General features: G+C 36.4%; 1 protein-coding gene across 1 annotated transcript in view; it reads left to right on the forward strand.

The window, feature by feature from the left end:
• DAPP1 (dual adaptor of phosphotyrosine and 3-phosphoinositides 1) overlaps positions 1 to 20115 on the forward strand; it is a 58801-nt gene that overhangs the window by 22968 nt on the left and 15718 nt on the right. Inside the window, exons 2-3 of the mRNA XM_074228100.1 lie at positions 7581 to 7703; positions 10117 to 10250. Coding sequence (XP_074084201.1) covers positions 7581 to 7703; positions 10117 to 10250 — 257 coding nt within the window. The remainder of the gene's footprint in view (positions 1 to 7580; positions 7704 to 10116; positions 10251 to 20115) is intronic.

The following is a 20115-nucleotide window of genomic DNA, read 5'->3' on the forward strand; positions in this document are numbered from 1 at the left end:
TCTCAAAGAAGACCAAAATAGCATCACTCTGTTGGAGTGTATGGTGTATTTGATTGTGGTTGATTAGACCAATGGGACTTCTGAAGATTCCACCACAGGTCATCCAGAAATAGTTCATATGAACATTTGGAGTGGAGATGGCTCTAAATTTGCACATCTCACATTTCTTTTGGAGCCCTACAATTCTGTTTTGCTCATAGAACACAGTGCCTTCTTTAATGTGAGCACATAGTAAAGCATGCTGGGTGGTTCTGTGCCAGTATCTCCAATGTCTCACAATCACTTCCAAAGTTTTTCAGAGACTTTGAGAGCATCCTTGTTTCACTTCTTCTGACTACCATGTGAGCACTTGCCCGGCATGAATCTCCATAAAATAATCTTTTCAACATAAAAAATACATTTGTTATTCAAACAACGTGACTGGCCAATATTTGTAGAATGTCTATGGAATATAGATCTTATAACAAGTCACAGTTTAGCTTCTGTCTAACTTAAAAATCAAAAGAGCACCTTGGGGTTTTTTGTTCATTTTGTATTCTGCTGCCATTATATTATTATTATTATTATTATTATTATTGACAAATAAGAGAAGCCCTAGAAAAGTTTCCAGCAATTCTGATCAAATCATGCTACAACAAAATGAGGGCTGTGTCTATATTATATTGCTGGGTTACAATTTTACAGAATCAGCCATTGCTATAAAAAAGTGGGGTTCAAATAATTGACTTGGGTCTTTACCATATTGGGATTTGTGCCTTAAAAAGCATTTCTAAGTAAAAAGAAATACATAAAAGGCCTTGTTGAGGATTCACTGGCTGAAGAGAAATATGCCTCTCAACTAAGAAAAAGCTGAAGGAGTTGACAAATCCATTGTCCAATTCAACCAAGACCCTTTGATGTGTGTAGTCACATAGAGCTGTGAGCTCATCTCAGGATCTGGTCTGAGATTAGGACTGAGTTGAGTTAGTGAAAGACTGAGGCTGGTGAATTAGGTATGTTTACATGCAAAGATACTTCCTTTTTTTTAAAAACTACAGCTTTAAACCAACTTGAAAAATATAGGGTGATGACATCTTTACGTGAAAGAGGAAATGTACTCAAGAAATAAGCATCAGGAAACACAGTTTTAGAAAACAGATAACTTTGAAACCTATGAAGGAACTTCCTTGAACTGACATTCAAACTTTTCTTGTTAAAAGTCATCTAGTACTAATAGGACACAGAAGCAAGAGATAGAAAGAGAGATTGTGTTTAAAGTAACTGTAATAACATAAAATACTTGGGAGTCTACCTAAATAGGCAACTTCAGAAACTATATGAAAAGAACTATAAAACACTTCTCATTCAAAGAAAATCAGATCTAAATAACTGAGTAAATGCCAATTGCTCATGGTTAGGCTGAGCTAATAATAAAAATGGCAGCTCTACCTAAATTAAATTACTTACTCAGTGCCATACCAATCAAACTTCCAAAAAATTCTTTATTGAACTAGAAAAAATAGTAATTAAATTCACATGGAGGAACAAAAGGAAATTAATGAAAAAAAATGTAAAGGAAGGTGGCCTAACCATACCAGATCTAAAATTATATTATCAGTCATCAAGACTATTTAGTACTGACTAAGAAACAGCATAGTAGATCTGTGGAATAGATTCAGTGTAAAAGAAATGGTAGTCAATGACTATATTAATCTGTTATTTGATAAACCCAAAGACTCCAGCTTCCAGGATAAGAATTGTCTTTTTTTTTTTTTTAGGTTTTTGCAAGGCAAATGGGGTTAAGTGGCTTGCCCAAGGCCACACAGCTAGGTAATTATTAAGTGTCTGAGGTTGGATTTGAATTCAGGTACTCCTGACTCCAGGGCTGGTGCTCTATCCACTGTGCCACCTAACTGCCCCTGAACTCAGTCTTTGATAAAAACTGCTGGGAAAACTGGAAGATAGTATGGCAGAAACTAAGCATAGACCAACATCTCACACTCCCACACCAAGAAAAGGTAGAAATGGGTACAGGATTTAGACATTAAAAGTGTTATCATAAACCAATTAGGAGAGCAAGGAAGAGATTATCTGTCAGATCTATGGAAAGGGGAGAAGTTTATGACCAAAGAAGAGATAGAAAACATTATAAATGCAAAATGGATAATCTTGATTACATTAAATTGAAAGTTTTGCACAAATAAAAGTAATGCAACCGAGATTAAAAGGAAGGCAAGCAATTTTTAATCATTAGTGCTTCTGACAAAGGACTCATTTCTAATATGTATAAAAACTGAGTCAAATTCATAAAAATATGTCATTCCCCAATTGATAAATTGACAAAGGGTAAAGGCAAATCTCAGATAAAGAAATTAAAGATATTTATAGTCATATAAAAAAATGCCCTACATCATTATTAATTAGAGAAATGTAAATTAAAACAACTCTGAGGTACCACCTCACACCTCTCAGATTGGCCAACGTGACTAAAGAGGAAAATGATCAGTATTAGAGGGGATGTGGGAAAACTGGGACACTAATGCATTGGTGGAATTGTGAAAATATCCACCCTTTCCAGAGAACAATTTGGAATTTTGCCTAAGGGACAGTAAAACTGACCAGACCTTTTGATCCAGCAATTCCACTACTAAGTCTGTATTCTAAAGAGAACATGAAAAAGGGTAAAAAAAAAAAAACAACTGGCATTTACAAAGCCATTCATAGCAGCTCTTTTTTTGTGGAGGCAAAGAATTGGGAAATGGAGGGGATGCACATCAATTGGGGAATAGTTGAACAAATTGTAGTAATATGTATGTGATGGAGCACTATTATTCTATAAAAAAATCAAGAATTTCAGCAAAACCTGGGAAGATTTGTATGAACTGATGCTGAGTGAAGTGAGCAGAACCAGAAGAACATTATAAACAACAGCCACTTTGAGTGATGATCAACTATGATGGACTTGTTCGTTTCAACAGCACAATAATCAAAGGTTATTCCAAAAGATTTGTGATGGAAAATACCATCCATCCACAGAAGGAACTGTGAAGTTTAAATGCTGACCAAAGCTTAGTATTTTCAATTTTTAAAGGTTCTCTTGGGTATTGTAGATTTTTTTTTCCTCTCTAATTGTTTTTCCATTTCAATTTGATTCTTCTTTCAGGACATAATTAATATGGATCTATGTTTAGCCTAATTATACACGTAAGATCTATATCAGATTGCTTTCTATCAGGGATGGGGGGAGGAAAGGGAGGGAGGGAGAGAAATATAAACTCAAAACCTTTCAAAAATGATTCTTGAAAACATTGCATGTAGTTGGAAAAATAAATAAAATATTATTTCCTGCAACAACCAAAAAAGTAGTCTGGGTTAAACATGACTGCTGTGGGGAAGGCTCCTATCTTTGCTATTAACCAGGCTTTGTGGGCACATGGCTCACAGAGAATATCATGAATAAAATCTCATGGGAAAAATAAAAACCTGTTTTCTTTGAGGATTAGAAAATTATGACAAAATTTCATTCATATGAATTGGATCACCTTGGCTGAAGGCCTCCTCCATTCTTGAGGTATGATTGAGATACTGAGGATGTTGCTGATACTGTAATATAAGCAGTCTAAAGCCAGGATTTCTTCTCTTATCATGCCCAAGTTTCTTTTTGTACATGTTTGATTGATAGTTAAGAGCAAGGATTTTACAAGGCAATAGCGATTCTTCCATAAAATGATTTTCTTCTTGCTGAGGGTAGGTGCTAGGGGAGAAAGAGATGAGCAAAAGGGAGACTATTCTTCATGCTAATGGGATTGGTTCAATATTGTTTTGGTTCTCACAACTACAATAAATCTGTTGACCACCCTTACCCCATATTTCCTTTGAGTTATTTAAAATCTCAGAAGAAACCTTCTAGAATATCTAATCCATTCCTTATCTGAATGAATCTCTGATACAACTTATTGTTAACTAACATGGGTAATATTAATTTGGGATGGGGTGGATGGGTTAAGAGTTGAAGTGATTAGAAGAAAGGTGTCATACAACAGATACAGAGAAGCCAGAAAGAATGGAGGGTTTAACCCTAACAGCAACATGGGGGTGATGATCAACCTTGATGAACTTGCTCATTCCATCAGTGCAACAAACAGGGACAATTTAGGGGATCTGCGATGGAGAATACCATCTATATACAGAAAAAAGAACTATGGAGTTCAAACAAAGACCAAAGACTATTACCTTCAATTTTTTAAAAAAGTTGTCTTATGTAGTACACAATTTTGCTATCTCTAATCTTTTATTTCTTCCTCAAGGATATGGTTTTTTTTTCTCGCAACACATTCAATTTTGATCAGTGCATAGCATGGAAACAATGTAAAGATTATCAGACTGCCTTCTGTGGGATGGAGGGAAGGGGAAGGGAAGGGGGAAGGAATGTAAAATTTAAACCCTTACCAAAAATGATAGGTAGAAACTACTGGTATATAGAATTGGAAAACAAATAAAATAAATATACAATAAAAATTTTATATAATAAAAATATTATATGAAAAATGAAAAAAATTGGGAATTGTAGTGAACTACAATCTCAAAAATATTTTAATTGAAAGTATTTTTCAAATTCTAAACTGAAATCTAGTACATGAGTCTAGATCATTTTTGAATATTACTTGTCTGGTAACCTCAAAAATAAAGTAAAAACAAAATTTTACTCTGAAAAAAAAGAATAGAGGGTTTGAAGAAAAGATAATGAGTTCCATTGTGGAGGTGTTTTTTGAGATATGTGTGGGACATTCATGTGGTGATATCAAAAGGAAGTTGGTAATGAAGTCCTGGAACTCTTCAGGCCTATGAAGCTGGTTATGTAGATTTGAGAGTCATCTGCATGGAGAAGATAAATGGAACCCATAAAAGTTAATGAAATCACCCGGAGAGAGGGAATCTTTAGAGGAAAAAAAGTCAGCCCATGACTGGAGCTCTTGGACACACCCAGAAGACAGGTGTTGATACAAAAAAAGGAGAAATGAGAAAAACCAGTCAGACAAGCAGGATAGAAATGGAATGGGTGTGAGTCCTGTTGGTTTCGAATTCTTCTTCCATTATACTGTATCTGAGGACCTCAGCTTGGCTTTCCCATGAAAAGTAGGCAGTTGAATATTAGTACCTTTCCCTTAAGCTCAGGAAGAAATATGGACTCCAGCTTCTTTAAATAGTAATGAACTTGAAGGACCTAGAAAATCAACTTCTAATCATTTCTTAAATATATTCCAAAGATTTCAGAAAGGTGGGTCTTCACTAGCAGATAGGGGGTTTGGGTGACCTGAGACAAGACTGGTGCTACTTCATTAGAGATCAGATGTTTATGCAGCAATTTTTTAACAGTCCAGGCATCTACTTACTGGTATATAAAGGGATGAGGAGTGAGAGTGGAGAGGGGTAAAGAATTCCAACAAAAAAGTTGGAGGGGAGGTAACCTGCTTGCCTTTTATGAATTCAGGTGACTGGGCATCATGAGCTCCACCTTGGGTTGCAAAAGAGCTGGCAGAAGTAATTACTGAGTTGCTGAGAGGAATATTGGAAAGATCATACTATGGGTATTGTTGGGTACAGGTTGTTTTTTTTTTGACTTATCAAGAAGTGATATTTGGAAGAAGTTTTCATAGTTGAGACTTTTATGAAGGTTATGAAACCATCAGCATAATTTATGTAAGATATAAACAATGCAGACCTTTCTCATTCTAATATAAACTTCTTATAACTTGATCACTGGAAATAGTTAATAAAGAATTTAGTGAATTGAATTTTTTTTCAAAAGTCAAAACATCATGGACAGAGAGAGGCATCATAGATTGGAGAAAGGCAAATGTCCAAATCTTTTCTCTTTTAAAAAATTTAAAATTTCATTGGATTTTCAAATGAATGTCTTTCTTTCTCCTCTCCTCTTCCCATGTTCCAATTTTCAAAAAAAGGAAGGGAAGTCTTCAGACTTAAAAATCAATAAGCTAGACTCCAATTTCTTGGGAAATTCTAGAATAGAGGTTCTAAATGTATGCTCCAAGGTCCCAGTAAGGAAGTGAGATTGTGAAGATCTAGAACATATCTTGCTGGGGGTGGCTAGGTGGCGCAGTGAATAGAGCACTGGCCTTGGAGTCAGGAGTACCTGGGTTCAAATCCGACCTCAGACACTTAATAATTACCTAGCTGTGTGGCCTTGAGCAAGCCACTTAACCCCATTCATTGCCTTGAAAAATCTTAAAAAAAAAAAAAGAACAGGTCTTGCCATACTAACCTCCTTTCTTTTTTTGACAAAATTACTAAACGGGTAGTTGAGGGGAATGTTGTGGATATTGTTTACCTGTTTATCCAGATTTTAGCAAAGCTGTCAATAAAAATGATATTCTTGTGGAAAAAGATGGAGAAACTTTCAAAACTGTTTGGATTATCATTTCCAAAATACAATGTCCACATGACAGGTCTTCAGTGGAGAACCTCAGGGACCTGTTTACCCCTGTGCTGTGTGACATTTTTACTAATGTCTTGGATAAAGGCAAAGATAATATGATCTTCAAGTTCTCAGATGACGAGAAGTTGGGAAGGATAGTTTATATTTGGGATGACAACATCAGGGTCCAAATGGTTCTTAACAGACTAGAGTATTTGATCGGGATCTAAGAAAAGAAAATTCACTAGAGATCCCTCAATTAATAAGAATTTATTAAATGTCATCTGTGTTCTAAAGTTGTATTCTGCTTTACTGAACACCACCTTGGGGGGTAGAAGGGGAGAAAATCCATTGTAGCTCAACCTTGATGCTTCATTGTGTTTGTTCCCTTCCCTTTACATTTTGTGATTTCATCAAGTGATTTGGAGGAACTCAACTGGGGTTGCATTCCCAATGATTTTCCTAGACCCAAGTCTCCCCTAAAAATCATATAAGAAGATCCCAAAGCTAGGAGTTCCAAGAAAAACATAGTTCATGTTGTTTAGCATCCCTGCCCCCCCCAAAGCCAGGACTCTTTCAGGAAGTCTTTGTATAAGAAATATAGCACATTCCTCAACTGATGCATTATTCATGGAATCCACTATGGTCAGGAGTTTTGAGTTTGGATCTTAGCACCTCACAAGCAAAGCACATGTACTCAAGAGACCTCAATCCCAGTCCATATGCAGATTGAAGCTCCTATAACTGTTCTTATTTCATTCAAGGTTCTGTTCCTGTCTGGGACCTGCTCATGGCTCACTCATGGAACATAGAATCAAAAGAAGACCCTGATAGATCTGTTGCCATTCCAAACTAGCATCTCTGATCTTAAAAAAATTAGTTCCTATTTCTTGTGGCCAGAAGACAAGAGGTATATCACAGGCTCTCCAGGGTATCAGTTCTTCTTTAGTTTTTGGCTCAATGAGTGAGTTCTACCTCAAGTACAAATAGTCAAATGGAATATAGATATTTTTTTCCTCTTTCCTTATCACAGTTTAACACATTTTGTCTCTAAACACTCTAACCCGGATGGGAAATTATTAAACTCATCTGTGGTCAAAAATTCAACAAACAAGAGATTGCTACATCTTCCTTGAATGTAATCTTGATCTTTTCCCTTTTTCAGATGGTATCATGGCAATCTCACTCGCCACGCAGCAGAAGCACTCCTTCTCTCAAATGGAACTGATGGAAGTTACCTCTTAAGGAACAGTAATGAGAAGACTGGTTTATACTCTCTTTCAGTGAGGTATGTTATCCAATTAAGAAATCAGCGCAATAATGAGCAATTATATCAATGGAATGCAAGCTGTCGGTTCACTCTCCCAGCATATTCTATCACAGATCCAATGAGAGCTCAGCTAGTTCCTTTTCCCTCAAGATTCTTGGATGGAGGATATTTTTTCTAGTAGTAGGCACTCACGAGCCCCCATCAGGGTGTGTCCCTTATTGATTATTCTTTTATATAAATTAATTTTATGCAGACTTAAATAGTTTTTAGAAATATTTATTAAGGTAATATAATAAGAACAGTTGGTACAGACTGCCTTCCAATCCTGTAACCCACACATAATAATATTATGCAGAGACCAGGGAAAGTGGGCTCAAGGCTAGAGAACATGAAACAAAATGAGTAAGTCATTGTTTATAGAAGTCCTTCTGCTAAAAGTTTTCTCTTCTTCATAACTGACCCCCCCCCCCCCCGCCATGAAGTTCTCTTAGGTATGCTGTATCTTTCTACCGAACACTTCTTGAATCCCCAAACTGTCTTTCTTTAGTATATCTCGCTGATCCTCAGCTCCTGATGTATATACTCCCATCAGCTATTCTATAGATTCTGTTAGAACACTGATAAAAATTTCAAATCCTTTGACTTTTTGAAGTCCAAGAAGTCATCTTCTGGTCAAGGTGGGAAAATCAAAGTCTCTTCTCTCTCTTCCCTACCTCCAGAGTGATTCAGTCCCAGGAATTTGGCTAGAACTCTTTTCTCTGTATATAAGAACCACTGGGTATGAATGAGACTAACGCACCTTCTTGGAATTGTATATCCTCTTACTAGCTTTCACTCCTTCCAAATTGATCAAAAACTCCTCAAATCTAAACGAAGTCCCTTGATTCACGAAGAATATTCTTCCCTGGTTAATGAAGTTACTTTAAATGGGATGCAAAAATTAATTCAATTGACATTCTCCTCCCATTTTTACTTAGATCTCCCCACACTTATACCAGTGGATCACATCTGCATTGCTTTTTTAAGACAGTCTGGTTAACCTTTATAGCAGACAGTCTCAAACCTTTATAGTAAAACAGCCAAACCAAGCTTGTTCACTCACAATTAAATTGTACCTGTGATAAAAGTTACATTTTTGAAGGGTAATGTCTATCCAATCCTTTTTAGGTAATTAAGCATTAAAGGATGCTTTCTACTTAAGAGATTCATTAGAATGTCAATGAGATGTGGAGATGCATATTTAATGAGGATAATCCCCAAATGTCAGCATTTGCTTTATTCTATATGTAGCATGAACATCCTAACCAAACCTGGCAGGAGTTGCATTAGGGTGGAAGTGTTTTATTGTCTTTGATGATGAGATCTGGAAGAATGAGCTTCCTCTTGAAGGCAGTGTGTTACAATAGAGTAAGAACTGTCTCTAGAGGCAGGGGACCAAGATTCAACTCTGTCTCTTCCTTCATGACTTTGATTGAGTCAATTACTCAATTACATTGGCTTCACTTTTTCACCTGTAAAATGAGGCATTTGGACTATCTGGTACCCCTAATGTTCCCTGTGGGTCAATGAGGGAGAAACTGTGGCATCACTAGCTTATCTCTGTGGAATTCAAAAAGAATGTTAGGGATCCAGCTTTTCAATCTTTAGAGGCACGTCTAGCAATGAGGTGGTGAGGGGACAAACTTGAATATGGTCAACATTTACTGGCTTTAAGGTTTCCAAAAAACTTTCTTCCTAACAACCCTTTAAGGAAAGCATTTCATAAAGAAACTGAGAGAGTCATAGTATTGCCCAAGTCCAAACAATCTGAAAATGTCAGAACTAGGTGCTAGACCCCGTCCCCTGTCTCCAAGTCCTGTGCCTTTTGTGTCAAATTCCTCTGCCTCTTGCAATCAATCAATAAACATTTATGAAGCACCTATTATATGCTAAGCACAACAGAAGGCAATTCTTGCTCTCAAGGAGTTTACAATCTGAATAAACATACAGATCACCATTAAGGTTCTCAATGCATAAAAACTATAAGATGTCAATGGAGACAGCCACGCATACAAGAGACTTGTGGGTGAGTGTGTATCTGTGTTTTTAGGTATGTTCTATTCTTTTTTTTTGTCTCAACACACACCCTTTTTTATAACTGAATACAAAGGGGTCCTTCAAGAAGTAAGCCAATAAAGGCACAAGGAAGATTATTCCCCTGCATTCCACCCAAGAGGGGAATTGGGTTTTGCATGTATTTTGCAAAATAGAATTTGTCTGATCCTCTAGAGAATGGACCCTGTCCTGAGAAAATTCAACCACTACATCAAATATCTTAGTTGATGGACAAAAATGACTAGAATCATATCAGGATTATGTATTTCTTTTTGAAAATGATGAATTTCATATAAATAACAGATATGTAGAGATAATCAATGTTTTTCCCTTTCAGAGCCAAAGAGTCTGTCAAACACTTTCATGTAGAATACACTGGCTATTCGTTCAAGTTTGGCTTTAATGAGTTCTCAAGTTTGAAGGAATTTGTCAATCACTTTGCAAACCAGCCTTTGATTGGGAGTGAAACAGGTAAGCTGTGTTTAAATTGGAGACTTGTAAGAGGTTGTTTGAAAGATGGAGAAAGGACTACAATGATTTGTCACCTACACTAGAATTGGAACATGTGAAATTCAAGTTCATCTTCTTTATAGTCAATGTGTTATTATCTTGTTACTAGCTTTGAATCAGAGAAAGTTGATTTGAAATTTGACACCCATTGTGTGGCCCTGGCCAAGTCACTTAACCCTCGTTTGCCTGGGTTTCTTCAACCATAAAATGGGAATAAGAACAGAACCCCAGGGTTATTATGAGGATCAAATGAGAAAATATTTGTAAGAAAAATAAATGCTTGAAATAACATTTATCGCCACTCCCTTCAGATAATTCCAAAATTAAGTTGAAGAGCAAGTTCAAATCTGCACCCATGAAATGATTCTTCATCAGGAAGTTCCTTGGCTGAGTTAAAAGAAAAAGTAATTTTAGAATTTTAGAACAAAAAGGGAATCAAAAGTTTTTTTTTTTTCCTTTGGTTAGGTTTAAGGGAGGAAAAGATACCAGTTGTTGAGGAAATAAGTATGGGGACTCCCTCCAACAGTATAGAAAAGGCAACGTTCCAGAACCGTACCTTAAAATCTCTGGGAGTTGTATGAAAGGTGAAGTGATTGACCAAAGTGGTCACACAGCTTGTGTATGTTAGGGATGGGACTGGAACTCAGACCTATCCTGACTCCAAGACTAGTTCTATGTAAAATAGGCCTGTAAAAAACTGTTCATCATAAAATAAGGGCAGCTAGGTGAAGGAATAGACACAGAACCCCATCTGGAGTTAGGACAATCTGAAATCAAATTCCAACTCAGATGCTTAGTTGTGTGACCCTAGACAAGTTACTTGATCCTGCTTGCCTCATTTTCTTCATCTGTAAGAGAAGATGAAGAAGAAAATGGCAAACCATTCAAGTATCTTTGCCAAGAAAACCACAGATGAGGGTCACAAAGAGTAGGACATGACTGAAATATGACTTATAAGTCTACATTGAACAAAAATCATTATGATAAAGTCAACCTGAGATACCTAAAGTCTCTCTTCAACCCCACCTCAGAACTCTGCATAGAGCACACACTTAACAAATATTTATGGTTTTGATCAATCAATAGTAAAGAACAATCCCTTCTTAGTGAAAGTATATTGATTTTTTATTGATAAGGACATCTCAACAGATAACAAATTAATAACAGTGACAAGGTAGATTTGGTGGCTCTTCTCAACTTCACTGACTAGTAACTGAAACAAGTAAAAGCTGCTAAATTATGGGAGGGGGAGCTGCTCAGTAATATCCATTTAATAATTCTTTGTATATATTGCCACTGATATATATTGCCATTGAGATCCTTCAGGGTTTTGGGAGGGAGGGATTTTTCTCTGGGGAAAATCAACCCCATTCCCCTAACCTTCCTTCCTTAAAGCTATTTTCTGGTCCCTTCATAACATATATTGCTTCCTTCTGGGTCTTTTCCATATTCACGCAGAGGAAAAATACTTCTCCCACCAGTAAGCTATGGAAACTTGCTTGGTTCAAAATGAAATGTAAATCTCTGTGCTTCCCCTTTCTGACACAGATCCAAGGACAGAATTCAGAATAGGTCTCTTGGCATAGGGTTGGTAATGAAGGCACTTAAAATAAATAAATAAAGCATTTTATTATATAAATAATAGAGAGTGCTTTCCAAAGCTAATATCTACTTTGTCAGCAAATTCATCCTGGGTATTATGATAATAATAATAATAATAATAATGTTAATAATAATACCTATCATTTATATAGTACTTGGAGGTTTCCAAAGCACTTCACAACGATCTTGGGAGGTAGGTATTGTTCCTATGTTACAGATGAGGAAACTGAGGCGAAGGTTACAGGTCTCACATCTACTAAGTGAATGAAGATAAATTTAAACTCATTCTTGCTTATTCCAAGTCCAGGGCTCCATAGATATCTACATGCACCTATGAGACACTAAGCTATTTCTTTTCTCTTCTTTCTTTGTGTTCTGTTCATTATAATTGGGATCTGGTGAAATTTGACATTTAAAGCCCAGGGCCCTGCCCCAGATCCATGCCTATGTGATTTAAAGGCCTGGAGCCAATTAGGCAGATATAGCTAATTGTGTAATTCCCCTTTCCTTTATCAGCATTTCTAAAATTGGGAACAAGCTATCAAAGTAATGCCAAAAGAACATTCCATTTTTCAACCACTGATATCAAATAGTTCAAAGAATCAGGATATGGTGAACTGTATAGGTCATCATCAAAAGCCGTGGAGGAAGCATTGAGTGTTGTTATGAGTGGTGATTAATAGAATAGCAAAGATTTATTTTTTGATAACAATGGCTCCTAGGATTGATATCCAGTATTCAGGGACCACAATATTGAATAGGTTCTGATTCAATGTAGACTTATAAATCATCTTGATTTTTACACTCTCTTCCTTTGTAATTAAAGTGAAAAAAATATGAATCATGTAGTCCTACTGGAATATTCTGAATCATTTCCTGGAAAGAAGGAAGTTTGAGATAGGGAGCAGAAGTCACCCTATTCTATCCAACACTAGATTCCTTGTAAAACAATACCAAAGAAATAATCTAAAAATGACACAACAAGTTCAACAAAAAAAATCTAAAAACAAAAATATATTTCAGAAATGAGAAGACCAAATTAAAATATATTACATATCAGATGCTTCCGAAGGAGCCAGGGTTGCAACCATGATGTCAAACAAAAAATATTTCTCAGTATCAAGAGAAATAGACCATATTGTGCTTAAATGAACCATAAACAATGAAATAAGATCAGCATTGAATGTTTATCCAAGAAATGGTATACCATCTAAATTAATAGAGGAAAAGCTCACTGAACCACAAAAGACATAGAAGATAATACAATTAGAGAAGACTTTGACTTTCTTCTCTCAGACCTGAATTACTCTAATAAAAATATAGACAAAAAAGGGAAATAAAGAGTAGAACAAACTGTTATCAATCTAAACAACCTAGAGCATGAATGGAAACTTAAAGAATATGCATATTCTCAATATCATATTAGCAAAAATAAAACATGGGCCAGGGTATAAAGAATTTACAAATAAATATTAAAAAGCATGTATATTCTTTATAGAACATAACAATTAAACTAGCAATTAACATAGAGATCGCCAGCAAAAGAAACAGATGTAAATAGAAGCAATAATGGCATCCTTTATAATGAGATTCAAAGAGGAAATCATAGAAATAATTAATAAGGGGGCAGCTAGGTGGCAAAAAACCCTAAAAACAAAAGAAATAATTAATAGTTATGTGAAAGATTGATAATAATGAGACAGCATGCTAGAATTTCTGGAATGCAGTCAAAATAGTCATCAATGAGGAAAAAAAATGTCTAAAATTTACATGAACTACCTAATCTACCTACCTGAATAATCTCTCTCTCTCTCACTCTCTCTCTCTCTCTCTCTCTATCTCTCTCTCTCTCTCTCTCTCTCTCTCTGTCTTGTAGTTTTAAATAAGGTAGAAAACATATTTAATTCTGGATAGAAAACACTCTATAAAATTGTTGATGAAGAGAAATACTTTTTCTTTTTCTAATTCTAAGAAAATTCTTTTTCTTAATAATGGACTGTATTGAGTCACTCCAAATTGCCATAAGAAATTCAGAACATAATTCCAGATTCTTTTATTCTCCCTCTAAACCTCTTATCTGTAAAATTAAAAATTAAAAAAAATTAAAAATTAAAAAAGTGGAGAGAGAGCTGACATCAGCACTCTGTGAATCTGAGTAAGCTCACTCATCCCCTCTGGATCCCAGAAACTCCTTCAGATGAGAAGTTGCAGAACAGGTACAGATCTACCTTGACTGAAGATGTTTCCTCACTGTCTTGGTATAGCAATGAGATTACAGGCATGTGTGTGTCTGTGCATGTGCCCGTGTGTGTGTGTGTGTGTGTGTGTGTCTGTGGTGGATTCTATGGTGAACTGTATAGGTCATCATCACAAGTGGTTGTCGAAGCAGTGAGTGTTATGAGTGGTGATTAATAGAACAGCAATGCCTTCTTTAATATTTATTTTTTGGGGGCAGTTAGGTGGCACAGTGGATAAAGCACCTGCCCTGGAGTCAGGAGTACCTGGGTTCAAATCCAGCCTCAGACACTTAATAATTACCTAGCTGTGTGGCCTTGGACAAGTCACTTCACCCCACTGTCTTGCAAAAACCTAAAAAAAAAAGATTTATTTTTTGATAACAATGGCTCCTAGGATTGATATCCAGTATTCAGGGACCACAATGTTGAATAGGCTCTGATTCAATGTAGACTTATAAATTATCTTGAGTTTTACACTCTCTTCCTTTGTGTTTCTGTGTGTCTGTGTCATGAAAGAAAAAAATCTGCAAAATGGAGAGGATTAAATGATCTGTAGGCTGTCCTCCATTTCTGACGATCTACATTCTAATCCCTTTTTTTAAACCATGGGTTGTATTAAATTTTTTTAACTATGAATTGTATTAAATCATTCCAAATTGCCATAAGAAATTGCTTTGGACTTACATTTACATTTATTAGAGTTCTTCAAATTCTTGAAACTTAATTTTAAAGTATAAAACTTTTTTAAAGTGATGAATAAGTACAAACCCAACTCTTGTCAATAATTTAAACACATAAGGCCAATCAGGCACTTTCTCATGACTAATGCTTCATTATTTTGTTTAGCCCGCAATTGAGTTTTTAACTTGTTAATTGATCCTTATTTTGAGCTCTTCCAAAGCATTCAAATCTCCAAAGAATCGACTATGAAGGTGAACCAAAGGGCAATGATGAGAAATGTGTGGAATGTATTTGGAAATAATCATACAGGAGATCTACAGCCTCTTGAACAACCTCCTGCCTCTTTAACAATCCAGTCAGCATTACGAAATGAGTTCAAGTCAACTATTGCATAGATCTGGACTTTCCTCTTTTCACAAATGCTTGTTAGCCAAGAAAATTCTATTTGACTTTTTCTTTAATGATGAACTTCCACTCATCTTAATATTCTGATCCTAGACTGAAGGAAGTTATTCCACTGTCACAGTTACTTTATAAGGGTCTATCATGATTTTCTTACAAAACTAAGCCTTGTGTCTTCAAAGGTCTCTGTGACACATATGCACTTTAAAAGCTAAAATGATTCGAAATTAATTTTAAGACTATTATAACACTTCCAGAGATTATGGAGACCATGAGATTTTCCATGGCAAAGAAGAGCTGTTCTATACCCTCCCCCTTCCCTGAAAAATAGAAGAAAAGCACCTAAATAATTAACTAGCTCAGATTCTTTCCAGAGGGTACATAATAATAAAATGCATTGACTTAGCATTCTTTTTTGTGCATTTAGAAGGTATTGTAACAACTCTGTATAAAGAGTGAGTGCTATCCGCAAAGCAAATTTGATAAATCATAAATGTAGACAGTGTGGGGAGAATTTTTTGATCTTTAAACAAAGGGTATACAGTGTATCCCAAAAGTCTTGGTGAAGTTTTAAAGATACTAAGGCTTTTAACAACACATGAAAATAGAAGAACATAAATAGGTACAAGAAGAGAAATTTAATTTTATTTCCAGTTCTTCACCCTTCAAACTTATGCACCAAGACTTTGGGGATATCCTGTTTTTGATCCTATATTTGATTCTTTGGTAATAGGAAACCAATGGAATGTGCTAAATTAGAAGAAGAATGCTTTTAAAACCAACTGAACTCTTATTACTGATCTTAGAGGACCTCTAAAGTCCTTTCATTCTCATGTTCCTGCTATTGTTGGTCCTTTCCATCATATCGGACTCTTCATGACCCCGTTTTCTTTGGCAGAGCTACTAGAGTGCTTTATCATTTCCTTCTCCAGGTCATTTTACAGATGAGGAAAGTGAGGCAAACAGGTGAAGTGACTTGTCCAGGGCTACCTAATTAGCAAGAATCTAAGACTAGATTTGAACTCAGGAAGTCTCACTAACCAATTTTTAAACCCTTTTTTAAAGATTAGAAAATAGAAGGTCAGAGGATTAAATTTATTTATCCAAGGTCACATATCTAATAAATAGTAGAGCTAAGGCTAATATGAAGACTGACTAACTTCTGGTATTTTCACTGACCATGACACTTTCATAAATAAAAGTGATACCATTGTTTTAAAGAACTGGAAGCAATATAAATTGCTGTTCTACCCTAATTCATGTTCCTCTTTTATTTTTTCTGTGTTGATGAAATCCAATATGTCTGCATTTTGTTATGGTTCAATTGTATCTGACTTTTTGTGACCCCCATTTGAGGTTTTTTTGACAGATACTAGAATGATTCACTGTTTCCTCTAGTTCATTTTACAGATGAGGAAACCAAGGTAAACCAGGTGAAGTACTTGCCCAGGATCATCCTGAGGCCAGATTTGAACTAAGAAGATGAATATTCCTGACTCCTGGTCCATTGCTCTATCTGCTGTGCCACCCAGCTGCCCATTTAATAATAAAAGTTATATTTATATAGCACTCAAGCATATGTCTAATCAATAACAGTGACTCCCTATTTAGTAAAAGTGGCTCCCTATTCCCTCTAAGATCAAATATTAAAACTTGTGTTTGACTTTTTTAAAACCTTCATCCCTTGGACCCTTCCCATTTTTCTAGCCTTCTTTATCTATATATTTGTTTATTTATTTAAGGCAACAGTGTTAAGTGATTTGCCCAAGGTCACACAGTTAAGGTAATTATTGAATGTCTGAGGTCGAATTTGAACTCAGGTACTCCTGGTTCCAGGGCTGGTGTGCTATCCTCTGTGCCACCTAGATGCCCTATTTTCTAGCCTTCTTACACCTTAATCTTACATACACACACACACACACACACACACACACACATACACATCCAGTGATACTACTTTCTTGTCCTCCCATATTCACAAGACACACCTGACTCTAGACATTTTCACTACCTGCTCCCTGCCCCCATGTTTACAATGCTTTCTCTTGTCTCTTTGAATTCTTTTCTAGAAGTCTTTTCCTCCTCTTTCCCTCTGATATTATCAATAATTTACCTTGCATTTGTCTGGTTCACACATGGTTGATTGCATGTTATCTCCCTGTTTAGACTGTGAGCTCTTTTGCGGGGGCAGAGTTGGGGGGGAGAATGGTATTTTGGTTTGCTTGGTTTTGTCTTTCTTTGTATTTCCCCACAGTTAGAACGGTGCAATATTTATTGACTTGAACTGATTTTAAGGTTAGTGCGTTTTATTTAATCCTTCTGAGGCAGATGCTATTTTCTCCATTTTACAGATAAGAAAACTGAAGCTTAAAGAGATTAAATGACTTAGTCAAGGTCACACAGCCCATATTGAATCTAGGTTTTCCTGGAGCTGTTCTATCCACTGTCCTATGTTGCCTCACCTATCATATGCAGTGGAAGGAGAGCTCGATCTGGAGCCAAGAAAACTGAGTCAGATTCCATCACTTAGCAGCTGTTATGACTGAAGGGACACGTCATTTAATCTCTCTAAGCTTCAGTTTGCTCATCAGAAAATGAGGACATGAAATATTTAGACTATGTAAGTCACCTTTGAGAAGGACTGGATGAACCTCGGATCATTATGCAAATAAGTCACTTTTCTAGGATCTAGGGGAAAATCAAGTTGAAAGGCAGTTTCAGTCTAGTGGGGAAGATTATGTGTGTGTGTGTGTGTGTGTGTGTGTGTGTGTGTGTGTGTGTGTGTGTGTGTGTGTGTGTGTGTGTACTAATAAGTGTGAAGCAGTATAAAGCAGAATACAATAAAGACAAAGTTGAGATCCAGAAAAGGTATTGGAATAAATCTGAGTTAGAAGAGCTTCTTTTCTTTCTTTTTTTTTTGGTAAGTCAATGGAGTTAAGTGACTTGCCCAAGGCCACACAGCTAGGTAATTATGAAGTGTTTGTGGTAGGATTTGAACTCGGGTCCTCCTGACTCCAGGGCTGGTGCTCTATCCACTGCACTGTCAAGCTGCCCCCAGAAGAGCTTCTTTTCAATGCACAGGAGGAGGAAGTTTGGGCTTGATGCTGCGTATAGCAAATTACCTAGAACTGGCCCAGATGAAGTGCAGGATTTCAAAGGGGAAGATGAGCTGGGGTAACAGCTAGGAACTAATCCAATTTGCCTGGACTGCTGCTAACTCCTGGTAAATATGAATGGAAAAATAGATTGCAGTAAAACTGAAGAAGGCCTTTTAAAGGGATTTTGATTTTGTTTTAAAAGCAATAGGGAGCAGTGTTGTGGCTTGCAGCAGAGGTTTTTAATCAGGGGCATATATGGTCCAACCTGTACATTACAAAATTCCGTTTTATAGTTTATCAAGGATATATATATATATATATATTGAAAAACAGAAAGACCACAGGTTCAAAAACCAGGGAGAAGGACCAAAAGATCCCAGCAAGAAACATGGAATTTCTGAGTGGAGAGGAGAGAAAGGACTTGTTATCACAGAAGAATAATCTGAAATTTATGCAGCAGAGCCTCAGGGTTGACAAGTATAAAAACTGGTCAACTGGCTAGCCAATGAGTTCTCACACAAGGTTCAATGGAATACAGAGCTTGAGTCTCTCAAATACATGAAAAGTCCTCTTCAAAATAAGATGAGTGTGGGACAACTTCCTGGAGTCAGGAAGACCAGAGTTCAAATCTGACTTCAGACACTTACTTGGCTGTGTGACCCTGGACAAGTCACTCAAAAAAAAAAAGATGAATGGGTAAAGTGTGGTGATTACTTGTTCATTTGTGTTGACTCTTTGTGATTCCATTTAGGGTTTTCTTGACAGAGATACTGGAATGGCTTGCCATTTCCTTCTCCAGCTCATTTTATAGAGGAGAAAACACAGTCAAACCAAGTTAAGAGGTCAAGGTCACAATCCAGTGTCTGAGGTTTGATTTGAACTTAGGTCTTATTGACTTCAAGTCCAGGGCTCTAACTGCTGTACTACCTAGCTGCTCCAAGAATAATGACTATGGCATGCTGATAACAAGGTGATGGGCATTTGACAGGCTCTCTTTCCTAACCAGAGACTCCAAGTTGTTTCTCTATTTGTGGTGTTTAATAACACTTGCCATCATTATTTGAACCATTAGAAGCTTGGGTTGGGTTTCATGATGGAATTCCAAATATCTTACATGACCAGACTTCCTGGGTGAACTGAACAACTTACGCCTATGGATTCCTATTCTCCCCATTATGAAAATGGTGGTACTTTCCAGTCATAGGAAATAGAGAGGTTAATGAGGATGGTTACAATATATCCTACCAAGGTCAATTCTTTGGAATCATGTACTATTTCTTTTTTGTCTTCTTTTTTTTCCATCAGAGCCCTTGCACATTGCCTGGTCTATAGTAGACAACAAATGTTTCTTGATTGATTAATTGCTAAATTGGAACATATGGGAGCATGATACAAAACTGATGAAATGCTTATTCCCAACAAGGTTTGGGACATTGAATCTTCCTTATAATGGTAAAGGATAGTTTTTAACATTCATTAGACCCTCAGTGAGTAAAGGTTTTAAGGGAGCCAAAGTAGAATGATACCTTTTCTGCTTAAAGTTGCCTGGGCCAGGGCACCCAGCCAGAATATGATAAGGGTTGAACTTCAAGTTCAATCAGATCATTAATAGTATGTGTAGTCACTACTTTTTAGGAGCTAATGGCTCAGTGGACAGATGTCCAGGCTCAATTTTGGTCATTTCACTGCTTGGATACCTCATAAGTTTTGAGGTTGATAAAACTCCATAATCACAGAAACATTGAATGTCAGTCCTTGAAGCAAACTTGAAATCTTCTTTCATTTCACAAATGAAGAAATGGAATC

The sequence above is a fragment of the Macrotis lagotis genome, chromosome 3 (assembly GCF_037893015.1).
Source record: "Macrotis lagotis isolate mMagLag1 chromosome 3, bilby.v1.9.chrom.fasta, whole genome shotgun sequence".
NCBI lineage: Eukaryota > Metazoa > Chordata > Mammalia > Peramelemorphia > Peramelidae > Macrotis > Macrotis lagotis.